This window comes from Lithobates pipiens, unplaced genomic scaffold (genome assembly GCF_037356315.1).
Source record: "Lithobates pipiens isolate NorthernLeopardFrog02 unplaced genomic scaffold, aLitPip1_a1.2 Scaffold_22, whole genome shotgun sequence".
Lineage (NCBI taxonomy): Eukaryota > Metazoa > Chordata > Amphibia > Anura > Ranidae > Lithobates > Lithobates pipiens.
In genome coordinates this window covers 80,463,547-80,477,401 of record NW_027507784.1, presented here as the reverse complement: position 1 = coordinate 80,477,401, position 13,855 = coordinate 80,463,547, and the positions used below count along the sequence as shown (strand labels likewise).

The 13,855-nt window shown below is 43.1% G+C and overlaps 1 protein-coding gene across 2 annotated transcripts in view; it reads right to left on the bottom strand.

The window, feature by feature from the left end:
* LOC143923851 (lactase/phlorizin hydrolase-like) overlaps positions 1 to 13,855 on the bottom strand; it is a 94,747-nt gene that overhangs the window by 7,767 nt on the left and 73,125 nt on the right. For both annotated transcript variants that reach the window (XM_077447772.1, XM_077447773.1), the window contains exons 14-15: positions 13,147 to 13,281; positions 10,193 to 10,413 (exon numbers count right to left, since the gene is read on the bottom strand). In XM_077447772.1, coding sequence (XP_077303898.1) covers positions 10,193 to 10,413; positions 13,147 to 13,281 — 356 coding nt within the window. The remainder of the gene's footprint in view (positions 1 to 10,192; positions 10,414 to 13,146; positions 13,282 to 13,855) is intronic.

Genomic DNA, 13,855 nt, shown 5'->3' with positions numbered 1-13,855 from the left:
AAAGATACGCCCGACTTGCTAACAAGCGATGTGTACTAATGTGTAAAAAAAAGTACCCTTTGAAATAATGGTTGACTCTATGAGGTACAGCTAGGTTACTCAAAGTTACATACACAGCTATATTTACCATAAAACCTGTGTCTAGGGTGGTATAGTTAGAGGGGGAAGCACCAAAGCACATAAATTACAGTTCAGGATTAAAAAAATTTCTTGTTTGATCTGGATAGGTAAATTTGCCAGCTTAAACAAGGGAAATCCCATGTTACATAGTTACATAGTTTACATAGGTTGAAAAAATAAAAAATAAAAAATATCATACAATCCCATATACCCAATCCTATATCCACAGTTGATCCAGAGGAAGGCGAACCCCCCCGTCCCCCCCCCCCCCTCCCCAGTAAAGCAGGATCCAAATTGCTACAGCAGGGGAAAAAAATTCCTGATCCCAGAGAGGCAATTGGATTTTCCTTGGATCAACTTTACCTATAAATGTTAGTAGCCAGTTATATTATGTACATTTAGGAAAGAATCAAGGCTTTTCTTCTCTGGAGGCAGTCTATTCCACATTTTCACAGCTCTAATACCGCGTACACACAACCAGTTTTCCCGTTGGAATAAACTCTGAAGGTTTTTCCGATGGAGTTCCACTGAAACTGTCATGCGTACACATGATCACACCAAATTCCTATCGTTAAGAACGCAGTGACGTAAAGCACGTACAACGGGACCAGAAAAAGGAAATTCAGTAGTCAGTGGCCAATAGCCTCCGTCTCGAACTCGCTTCAGAGCATGCGTCGTTTTGGGTCTGTCGGAACAGCATACAGACGAGCGATTTTCCAGAAAGGAATTGGTTCCGTCGGAAAGATTTAAAACATGTTCTATTTTTAGGTCCGTCAGAATTTTCGTTAAAAAAAAGTGTCTGACTTTTGCTGCCGGAAAGTACGACCATGTGTACACGGCATTACTGTGAAGAAACCTTTCCATATTTGGAGATGAAATTTATTTTCCTCTAGACGTAAATAGCGCCCCCTTGTCCTCAGTGTTGACCATAAAGGGAATACATGTGAATGATTTAATAAGATATGGGCCACTTGGTGGCACTACACCTCTGGGTTAGATACTGTACAATCAAGCCTAGATGCCACCTTGCTCTCTATGGCTGAAATCTCAGATATGCGACCCATGTAGGTGATTCAGTGGGGTTGATTTACTAAAACTGGAGAGTGCAAACTCTGATGCAACTCTGTATCAAGCCCACTCTGCTCTAGGGGTGATCGAGTGTAAATGGACTGTCCTTTTACACCCAACTGCCCTCTGATCCGATTCGCCTACACAAAGGGGGGTGCATCTTTTTCCATTTTTTTATTACCAGATCGGATTGGAGGTAGAAGAATGTAAACGGACACGGGTCTTTACACCCACCAGCTCATAGGGGTGAATGAAGGGTCCGATCTGGTCTGCCTGGAAAACTGACAGGCAGACCTGATCAGAACCTTTGTGCGAAAGAGGCCTAATAGGACCTGAGTGAGCCGACTGACCTTAACGTCAGTTACCTTACACTGTTACTTGGTCCTAGGGACCAACATTGAACTCAGGAATGTTATAGTTCTATTTTCTGGTATTTGTTTTCTTTTTTTTCGCTCTTTTTCCTTTTTCCTTTTTTTTTTTTTAACTGCAATCAATGTACTGTATATTCATTTTTGGTAACAAATAGTGAAAAGATATGTATATCTTCTATGTCACACTTGTCACAGTGTAACAAAGTGATATTTAAGCTTATTGTTCTGTTCTTAAAATATGTAAATGAAGATGATATTGAAAAAGAAGAAAATAAAGGCACTTAAAATAGGCTTGTGTCCAATATCTCCTCAGTTAATGAACTACTGTTAAATAGGATCTCTTCATATATAACACACGGGATGCTATGTCCCATAATACATTTTCTTGTCCTTTGAGGGACACAGGAATTGTTAAACATGTGGGTTATATTGTCACCTACAGGTGGACTAGATACTGACAAAGAAAAAAAAATGTGGGTCGGCTCAGAATATAACCCTTTATTGCTAGGAGGATGGACAGCTTTTCTTCAGCTCTGCTGTTGTAAAGACTAATCTGGTTTTTCTCTTCTCCGGTGTTAACTGAAATCAACTCTTCTCTACAGGGCTGCTGGAGGTTTTCCCTTCAGTCATCCTCAAACTCACTTTTGCATCGTACTGTATCTATCTAGACCCCGCTGGACTAAAAGTTACGATGTTACCTTTGAAGTGAACTTCAGGCACTTGGTTCCACATGGGATGCTTTCCAGACTTAGTGCTAGTTAAGTTAGCAGCATATTTCCTACCAGGTCCAGAGCCGCTGCCATTGCCTCTGTACTTTCCCTGTTTCTAATGACTCGTCTATTGGGTAGGTTGGTTGGGCAGGGCATTGAGAGCCCCTGCATTTCATTGGTTGCTTTTTGGCATTTTTTTTTGCTTTCAGCTGGCTTTGCTGTGGAATGTGTTTAGGCAGAAGGGACTGATTGCTGATGTCACGGGTGTGTGTGCCGCACTCTCTTTCACACCGTACAGAATTAAGGAAGCATTCCATGCTGCTATTCTTTTTTGCAAAGAGCCCCATAGAACTTCAATCCGTGATCCATTCCTATTGTCTATCTACAGTGACTTTGGTCACTTTCAGCCAACCACCCCTCTGGTCACTGACCTTCACCTATTACCAGTTATCCAGAAGTCATAAGTACTTGAGGCCTTGCTTTTTTTCCTGAGCCTGTGTATTGCCTAACTGCTCTGCAACTGCAATATTTTTATTTATTATTATTAATCACAATTTATATAGCGGAAACAGTTTAAGCAGCGTTTTACAATGGGGGGGGGGGGGGGGGGGGGGTGGCTGCACAATTACAGTACAGTTCAATACAGAAGGGACAGGAGGGCAATATGTCTGATACTAGATACAGAGGGGACGAGGGAGGAAAAGATTCTGCTGTCTCACTCTTTACTAACAAGTCAGGGACTACTTACAGTGCGCCCACCGATGGTGCTAACATCTGCAGCTTGGAGTCATGTTTCCCGGGCTGTTCAAGTCTATACCTCTTTGGCTATCTTTGGTGTTTCTGCCTTCTCTGCCCTCTTGGCTGAGATTTTTTTACATAGTCATGTAGGACTTTATGATCTAAATTATTTGTAGACTTTGATCCAAAGGCCAAAAATGCACTCCTGCAATCTTTACGGAAGATACTGTATCTGATTTTACTCTGTCTGATTCTATCTCACTATCAGATGAGCTTACCCTTAGGAGTCGCAGTCCATTGCTTTTAATCCCCAAGTTAAAAAGACCTGTGCGGATTGTCCTAAATTGAATGTGTTAGCCAGTGATGTTTCCAGCCTTGTTGCATATAGGCCTCTATGGCAGCAAAGTGTTTCCCTTTGTACTGGCTTTTCCAACAATTTTAGGAAGACTAAAGTCATTTGCTGGCTTTGTATCCATTTGGCACAGATTTTGTGTAAAAGCGGTACATGCTCTGTGAGAATCCGGCTATATCTCACCTTAATAGGATTACTATTTTCTTATCATACATCATGGGACACAGAGCCATAGTAGTTACTATATAGGTTATAGGCTACCTTCAGATGATGGACACTGGCACGCCCTAAGACAAAAAGTGCACTCCCTATATAACCCCTTCCACTGCTGGGAGTTCCTCAGTTTTTTCGCCAGTGTCTAAGGTGTTGGTCACGAGTAAAAATGTGCTGTGCTGAGCTCCACTGGAGCAATCCTTGCTGGGGCTAGCCATGCAGCCGGTTCCATGCAAAGTGTCTTTTTGGCCAAATTGAATGGTACCCGGGCCTTGCATTCGAAGAAACAAGGTCTTTCCTGTAAACGCTTCTCTTTTAGAGAGCTGCACCCTGGGATCCAGTTTTTTTGGTATTAAGGCCATAAAGTTTTACTGGTGATGGTGCTATTACAGGTCCAGGATTGTGAGGTTCCTCAAGGATCCCCAGCTCCTGACGGTTTAACGGAATCCACCATAAAGGGTGAAGATTGGATCTGTTGGTTTACCTCAGAAAACCCTGCGGTGGGAAAGGTAAGTGGAGTTTTTAAAGAAATTTTCTTACGAATGTCTCCTTTAATTTAGTAAATGTTGTCATGCCTATGTGTCGCCATTGGGGGCTGTATAGAGCACTTACATCTCATGCTTCTCAGAGAGTTGTGTCCAAGAAACAGCAGTTTTCTCTTCATCTTGCCAGCAGCAGTCCTCCGGTAAGTCTGGGGGTTTTTTGCCTCCCCACCAGATGCCCCCCCTGTGCTGTTTTTTCTTCAGGGAAGGAGCACTTCAGCAAAAAGAAAAAAGCGTGAATGGCAAGCAGCTCGGCGGCTTCTAAGCCCCCCTCCGCCATTTCTCTCCGCTGATCCCATAGGATTGGAGCCCACACTCGCACAGGGAAAGCTTTCATTTGAAAGGAAAGAGGAAGGGCCATAGCGACTGGGGTGCAGGGTTTAGCACTGCATTGGCATCCTCCAACGCCCAGCACGGGGAATGTGTGTTTTAAAGGCACCATTAGTGCTGTTGCAAGCTGCTGAGGAACACAAGAGCAAAGGTATATGAGGTTTGGTGACACAGGCATTCCTTTTGACACATTTACTACTGCATCAGGCTAAGCATTAATAGCAGCTGCAGAGCTGGACTATTGCTCAAGCAGTGCATGCATTCCTTCTGGTAGTACCTGTCAGGTCACCTTGAGGCGAGGTGACAGATGCACACCGTAGGGATCAGGAGTGCACCGCAAGGTTGTGGACCCTACGGATGACTGCTGCGGACGGGAGACAGGTCCCACCAGGGTTAGAGCTTAAGATTCCCTGGGGCGCGGAGTCTAAGAGCCAGCAGGTGTTCACCAGAGCCTCCAGTGGTGAGGATGGATTTGGCTGCAACTGGCTCCAGGTCGCGACCCCCAGGGTCCCCCAGCTCACACCCACAGTAGGCAACAGGAGGATAGGGATGGTGAGGGACAAAGCCAAGGTCGGGGCTACAAGCAGACGGGAAAAGTCAGGGACACGCCAAAAGGTCAGGATCACAGGCAAACAGGGATAGTCAAAGACACGCCAAAGTCAGTAACGGAACAACAGAAGCGCACACGGCAGGTAACAGGAAGCTAAACACACAAAGGGATACACAATGGTTGATCAGCACTGTTGGCTTGCAGTGCACAGGTTAATATAAGGTTCCCTGATAGGGCCTGGGGTGGAGCCATGCTTAGAGGAGAGGTTATAAAAACCACCAGGTGGAAGTGGCTGGTCTCTTAGTCTAAACACATGAGGGGAGGCAAGCAAACACAGGAAGATCACTGCATAACCATGACAGTACCTCTTAATAACACCTCAAAAAAGGGCTCTAGAAAGACTGTAGTGACTAGGGAGCCTAGAGCCATCTCAAGAAAGATGGCATCCTCCCCTGAGAGTAATATGGCTGGTCAGAGTGAGCCATCAGGAGGGGCAAGTGTTGCAGCTGCTTTTAGCATTGCAGCCCCTGTATATATTAATAAGGAGTTTTTTTTCTCCAACCATTTTAAGTCTGGAGCAAAAAATTGGATACTTTAATCATATCCCAGAGTGGGACTAAGCGTAACAAGTCCCTGTCCTTTGCTCAGGACCCTCTTGCTGAGAAACTAGGGGCGAGAGATAGCGATTTTCTCTCAAAGGACCAGGAAGAGGCTGATGTCTCCTCTTCTGAAGAACCTAGTACGAGAGGATCAGGTTTGCTGGAAAGGTTGTTGGTACAGTCTCTCACTGAATTGGTCCACTCCACATTTTTACTACCAATAAGCACAGTCATTCGATGAGCCCACTTCTGGTTTAGGTTCACTAAAGCTTCCTCAATCTGTTCATGCTTTTCCTATCCACTCATGGCTAAAAAAAGCTTATGTATTCTGAGTAGGTATACCCAGATAAACAGTTTTTTCCTCCAAAAAAGTTTTAAATACTTTATCCTGTGGAAGAAGAGTTTTATAAGAAATGGGGATTTCCAGCAGCTGACGCTGCTATATCCTCTGTAAACAAAAACCTGACTTGTCCAGTAGACAATGCACATATGTTAAAGGATCCAACAGATAAGAAGTTGGTGTTCCTTTTTTAAAGCTATATTTCGCTCGCAGGTTCAGCATGAACGGTTATTTGGAGACGATCTGGATAGGTATATCCAAAGAATTTCTAACTCTAATTTCTAAATAATTCTAATTTCCCTTTTACCAGTTAAAAAGAAGTTTAAGCATTTTTTCTTTTAAAACAGGCTTCTTCTCCGGTGCCAGGGGCATCAGCCTCCAGGCAGTCACGACGGTCTCTTCCGTCAAGTGCAAGAGGTAAACCTCAGGGTCAGTCCCAGGGTCAAAAGAGGACCAGGGGGAGGAAACCCACAAAGCAATATACTAAAGCTTCCTTATGAAGGGGCTCCCCCGTTTGCTCGAGTGGGGGGAGGGCTTCTACAGTTTTCAAGGATCTGGCAGGAACAATGTCAAGACAGATGGGTGGCTTCCTCAATATCTCTAGGTTACAAACTAGAGTTCCGAGAGTTCCCGTTTCCTCGTTTTCTCAGGTCGAGCATTCCCAGAGATCCAGTGGAAAAGAAGTCTCTCTTTCTAACTTGGATCATCTCTTGTCTCAAAGAGTGATATCAGTGGTCCCATTGGAAGAGCAAGGATTAGGGTTTTATTCAAACCTTTTCACGAATCCAAAACCAAATGGGGATGTCAGACCCATTTTAGATCTCAGAGATCTAAACCAGTTTTTGAATATCTGTTCTTTTTGCATGGAGTCAATCCGATCAGTAGTCTCCATCCTACAAGGGGGAGAATTTCTGGCATCATTCGACATCAAGGATGCCTATCTCCATGTGCCGTTTTTTCCCCGCTCACCAGAAACATCTACGTTTCAAAGTAGAAAATCTTCATTTTCAGTTTGTAGCTCTGCCGTTCGGTCTAGCTACTGCACCTCAAGTGTTTACAAGGTCCTGGCTCCTTCTTTAGCCAGGCTAAGGGCTCAAGGTATAATGATAGTAGCCTACTTAGACGATCTACTCTTGATAGGTCAGTCGGTAGTCCACTTAAACCAAAGTTTGGTCACCACAGTTGGCTACCTGGAATGCCTCCTTAAAACCTTCAAGGAGATTGCAGTACTTGGGGCTGATAATAGATACAGTTCAGAAGAAGGTGTTTTTGTCCCAGGAAAGGGTCAGTTCCATAAAAGAACTGATTCAATTGGTCAAAACAAAGAAGAATCCTTCCATTTGACTTTGCGTGAAGTTATTGGGGAAGATGGTGGCTTCTTTCGAGGCCGTTCCTTATGCGCAGTTTTATTCACGACTGCTGCAAAACAGTATCCTGTCAACTTGGAACAAGAAGATCCAAGCTCTGGACTTCTCAATGCGTTTATCCCCCAAAGTGCGTCAGAGCCTCAATTGGTTACCAGTTACCTGGTAGGTGATAACAACAGATGCCAGCCTTTTGGGCTGGGGGGCAGTCCTGGAAGAAGCGTTTGTCCAAGGGAAATGGTCCAAATCAGAGATGACCTTGCCCATCAATATTCTAGAAATTCGAGCAGTACGCCTGGCCCTAGAGGCCTGGACACTCAGACTACGGAATTATCCTGTCGGGATCTAATCCGACAGTGCCACAGCAGTGGCCTATATCAATCCCCAAGGGGGCATGAGAAGTTGTGCGGCCCAGAGAGAGGTGAATCATATTTTTTGGGCAGAAAACAACATTTCTTGCTTATTAGCAGTTTTCATTCCAGGGATAGAGAATTGACAGGTGGACTACTTGAGTCGCCAACAATTGTTCCCGGAAGAATGGTCCCTTCACCTCGACATCTTTCTGTCAAAATTTATCATAAATGGGGAGTCCCCGGATGTGGATCTTTTTGTATCCAGGTTTAATAAGATCGACAACTTTGTGTCAAGGACAAGGGATCTGATGGCATTCGGAACAGATGCCTTGGTTTTTCTATGGGATCAATTTTCACTGATCTATGCATTCCCTCTTGTTCCGCTGCTTGAAGGCTACAAAGAAGGCGTGGGCCTTCTTTGCATGATCAGGCAAGAATAGAATGAGGTGATTCTTGTGGCCCCAGCGTGGTCCAGGAGATCTTGGTTTGCCGAGATTGTAAAGATGGCGGTAGGGGACCCTACCACTGTGGCCAGACCTTCTCTCGCAAGGTCCGGTATTCCATCCTACCTTACAAGCGCTAAATTTAACGGTTTGGCTATTTAGACCCACATTCTGAAAGACCATGGGTTATCAGCTTCAGTAGTTTCTACTTTGGTTAATGCTAGGAAGCCGGCCTCCAGAGTCATATACTATACAGTCTGGAAGGCATTTGTCTCCTGGTGTGAATCTAGGAGTTGGCCATAAAATATGTCATAGGTAGGATCCTTAAATTCCTACAGATGGGATTAGAAATGAAGCTGGCCTTGAGTGCTATCAAGAGCTAGGTGTCGGCCTTATCAGTGTTATATTGTGAGTGTACTTTTTGTCTTAGGGTGTGCCAGTGTCTATCACCTGAAGGTGGCCTATAACCCACATAGTAACTACTATGGCTCTGTGTCCTGTGATGTACTTCAAAGAAAAGGATTTTACAGGTAATCTGTTATAAAAAAGCCTATTATTCCATTAGAGTATACCATCAGAAAGTATCCCTTTAAATTCTTCACTCCCTCTACCTCAACGTCAATTGCTCCCTAAGCTTGGCTCACAGTCTACCTACAAAGTCTGGCACTATATATTTTCCAAACCTTCAAACAAGCCTTCCTCGTCATGGAGGTGTGCTATCACTTTCCATTCTGTGGATGCTTGGGCATCTTGTGTCCCAGATGCCTGAGCGCCAAAAATAATGTCCTAGAGCTACAGACTCAGGTTTCATTCCATGCACCCTCCTTGCTTCTTCCCGTCAATCCTCTCTGTGTTTTCTCACAGACTGGAAAATTTCGATCAGGCTTTCTCTGGCATTTTGAACCAAGGTGTCATAGCTCTGGTCCCGGCTGCAGAGCATTTCCAGGGGTTTTACTCCAACCCACTTCCAAGGCTTTGAGAACCGGGATCAGGGGAATGACCCCTTTAAGTTTTGAAACAGTCAACCGGTGGTTGATCTTAGGATAAGCTGTAACACCTTCTTGAGTCTGAAGTCAATTGTGGTTTATCAATCCATGCCTGATATATTCATCCCTCTGGTGAGTGTGAACCCCGAAGGGGAGTGTGATGCACAGACTTCAGTGTGGGGTGTTTAATTGTGTGACATAGCAAGACCAGCACCTGAGGTTTCTGGGACTTTTCCACACCATCTGTCAACTGCTTTCTCCTTGTGTGTTACATACACATGAAAGCCGATCATAGACTTTATGATAGTAGTGCTGCTACAACAATTATAGGCACCTGAGTTGGTTTTGTGCTAATTTTTCTATTGTTATTATGTTTTGAAATTTTATTCATTTGCACTTGAAGTGGCTGCTGTGGTATTACTGATATACAGTACTGACATTTATTGTTACAACTGTGGAACCTTTATATATTTAAAGAAATTTGATACATCTATAGCGCTGAGATAGTGGAAGGAGGCCTAGAATTCACTGTAGATTTTCGATAATGTTTTTTATTTGCTTCCCCTAGGTTTCAGTCTCCCAGATGTCTATATGAATCCTTACACTTAAAGTGATCCTAAAGGTAGTAATTCAAATCCTCTTCTTTTTGGGTACCCCGCGGGTGGTCCTGGCTCATGCCCCCTGCTGAGTGCCCCCAATAGAAAGCCTCTTTCCTGTGAATGGACATTATCCATTCACACACAGAGTACAGCTCAGCCCTACCCTTGCTCTCTCCTCATTGGCTCACTGACTGTGATTGACAGCAGCAGGAGCCAATAAGGAAAGAGGGACCCGAGAGAGCCACTGCTCTCATACACATCGCTGGATCAAGATGGGGCTGGGGGTCTGCACCCTGAAGTTTTTTTACCCTCTGCCTTTAAAACCACTTTAACTGGAATTACAATTGGTCAGGAGTCAGGACATATGTACTGGGATGGTCTTATATTTATAGAACCATCACATACCTTAATAAATTCTCACTTCAAACCAACACGTTGATAGAGCTCCCACTAAATGATTTCTCTTTTAGTGGAGTTCTCTTTTAAAATGCTGCAAAGCTTATTTTACTCGTACCTTTCAGAGCCTCATTGATGTAGTGCTTGAAGTAGTGATCCCGCCATTTGTCATTTAGGTTTGTCCCGCGTTCAGAAATTCCATTCTCTGTCACATAAATAGGGGGGTTGTTGTATTGTTCCTTTATCCAATTCAAAATCCTCCGGAAGCCAAAAGGAGTCACTTTGAGCCAAATAGAACCGGAGCCAAGCCAGCTGCGGTCAGTCACAGTTGCCACTCCCCTAGGTCAAGGCAGCTTAGTGTCATTTATTGAATTTTTCAGCAAACATGCATTCAAATCCTTGTTTAAAATGAAACTCCAGGGAAACAATTAAAAAAAACCTGAAAAAATACATATATGCAAGCTTTTTTACCTGCCAAATTATTCAAATTTCTTCCATCCAGGTATGAGATTTACACACCTCTGCCACATACCTTAGCCCTGTCTAGCGGGGCAGGAGACCTGATTTTTCTATGCTGCATTTAACTAAGCCTTACAGGCATGCTACCTTCCCTCAGCTTGTGAGGAGACAATGAAAAAGGGAAGCAGCAGACTGATGAGTTCAACTCTCTGTCATTTTGCTTGCTCCTTGTATCAGCATGAGCACTGCAACACAACTGACTGGGTCCAAGTGCTTCTTCCTCTCCCCATCTGAGCTCTGCTGTACAGGGGACTACAAGAGGCTGATACCAAGTCAATGTCAGGTACCTAAGCCATACCTTCCAACATTTTGAGATGGGAATGAGGGACACCTACTAGCAAACGTATGTAGGCATAGGACACGCCCCCCTGCCACACCCCCTTAAAGAAGAATTACCAAAAGAAAAAGCTTAATTAAATCCATAAAGGGCTTTTTTTTACCACTAATATTCCTTTATATTGGCGTTTAAAATTTACAAATGCAGCAATTTAGAATTTGGATGAAAGTTTTAGCACTGGGAAACACTGTTTGGAAGATAAAAAGTGCATTTTATATACAACTATATAGATCAGACCAAAATAAGGGGGAAAGAGGGACATTGCTCCAAACCAAGGACAGTCCCTCGAAATCAGGGACAGTTGAAAGCTATTCCTAAGCTGTGTGCAAACAAAAGAAAAGAAATGTAACATATGTAATGTATCCACTTGCCTGGAGTGCTCTGCAGAGCAGATAGCAGTGACTGATAGTCACCAGCTCTTTGCTTACAGAGCATGGAGAACCGAGTGATCAGCGGTGTTTGATCACTCGGTTCTTGGTCTTAGAGCTTGGCGGTAGACAGATATAGCATGGAACCGATGCTGCATCCTCCTAGCTAAATGTGATTCCAAAAATAATATGGTAAACCATAGTAGTAAACTGTAGCAACAAAATATCTTTCATCATAGACATTATAATTTGTTGATGTTACTACAGTATCTCACAAAAGTACACCCCTCACATTTTTGTAAATATTTTTATATCTTTTCATGTGACAACACTGAAGAAATGACACTTTGCTACAATGTAAAGTAGTGAGTGTACAGCTTGTATAACAATGTAAATTTGCTGTCCCCTCAAACTAACTCAACACACAGCCATTAAAGTGGTTGTAAACCCAAATCTAAAACTAACAAAAAAAAACCCTGCAGGACAGAGGCATAATGAGCTAGTATGCATAGCATACTAGCTCATTATTTATTACTTACCTTAGATCAAAGCCCCCATACCGGTCCTTGTTCAACGCTCCGGCCGGCGACATCGCTCCTGAAGTTACTCCATGATGTCACTCCCGCACATGCTCACAGGAGCCGCCGGTAACGGCACAGTCCAACTGAAGCAACGGCATGTACTGCCATTGCTTCAGTGCGCATGTGCCGATGACGTCGGCACATGCAGATACAGGGGATATCTCCTAAACTGTGCAGGTTTAGGAGATATCCAGGGTAGCTACAGGTAAGCCTTATTATAGGCTTCCCTGTAGAAAAAAGTGGTTGTTAAAGAGTTTACAATCACTTTAATGTCTAAACCACTGGCAACAAAAGTGATTACACCTCTAAGAAAAAGAAATTCCAAATTGGACCCAATTAGCCATTTTCCCTCTCCGGTGTCATGTGACTCGTTAGGGTTATAAGGTCTCAGGTGTGAATGGGGAGCAGGTGTGTTAAATTTGGTGTTATCACTCTCACTCTCTCATACTGGTCACTGGAAATTCAACATGGCACCTCATGGCAAAGAACTCTCTGAGAATCTAAAAAAAGAATTGGTGCTCTACATAAAGATGGCCTAGGCTATAAAAAGATTGCCAAGACCCTGAAACTGAGCTGCAGCACGGTGGCCAAGACCATACAGCGGTTTAACAGGACAGGTTAACACTCAGAACAGGCCTCGCCATGGTTGACCAAAGAAGCTGAGCATCATATCCAACTTTACATTGTAGCAGCGTGTCATTTCTTCAGTGTTGTCACATGAAAACATATAATGAAATAGTTAAATCTGAGGGGTGTACTCACTTTTGTGAGATACTGTACATTTCATAGGTCTTTGGGCCTTAGAGTTGAAAAAAGACCTGAAATCAAACCAATCCTCACTGGACTTATGCAAAAATATCAACAAAAGTGGAGTTACTGTTTAATTCTTTCCCATAAGCACGCCAACACGGTGAAGACTGGTTCTCTTAAAGCGGTGTGACTTAAGCAATTCGAGTCTTGTCATATTTTTTAGTGCTGTCATAAAATCAAAAGATAATCTGGTAGTTGCAGAAACGTAGCCATAAAACGATTTAGACATATTTTATGCACACTATTCCACTCTGTAAATAAGTAACCTGCAAACATACCAGCATCACCTACACCTCAGAGCAGAAAATAAAGATAACATCCGTAGCGTACTATATTTTTGTTGTATTGAGGGCCATGGTGTTGGGTTAGGAAAGGAAAAGTGACGTTTTGGAGTTATATATATATATATATATATATATATATATGTGTGAGCGACAGTCATGTTGATGTCTCTTACCTGTCTGCATCATATGACTGCGAGCTTTGGGGAAAATTGAGGGGAGAAGTCAACACAGTGGTGTAGTGATTGAAGCCAAAGAAGTCATATGTTCCTTTAATTCGTTTTTTCTCTTCCTCCGTGAATTCAGGAAGCCTGATAACAATTTAAACACAAAATGTTACTACAATAAGGTCCATGGAGAGAGAAGAAAGTCTTGGATGACCGCACATCAAAAAAGGCATCTTTATTGATATGAAATAGTAAAATCCAAATACAGTCACCTCATCAATAGGGAAAAAACAGGGCAGATAGATAACGCGTTTCACGCCCTATCATAGCGCTTATTCATAGTAGCTAAACAAACAAAGTTTGATCATGAGTATATCTAGAAAATCTTTGAAAACATGATGATCAAATGAAAAAAGCTGTCTCAAAAACAGAGACCTGCCCACATGATCAAACTTTGAAACAACACCCTCGAAAACAGGACACACCTGGGAAAAAAGGAGATTGAATGTTAAACCAAACTTTAGCAACCAAACTTGTATAAATAAATAATATGCATAGAGATCCGCAGGACCAAAGCATTGATCAGGCGAACCCATGGATACACATATATATGCGATAAATTTATAAATATTTCCAATAATTACACTTCTTTGCTTTCTCCCAATGCGTGAACCCATAATCTTGGGGCGATAACAATAAAAATAACAATAACGCCCAT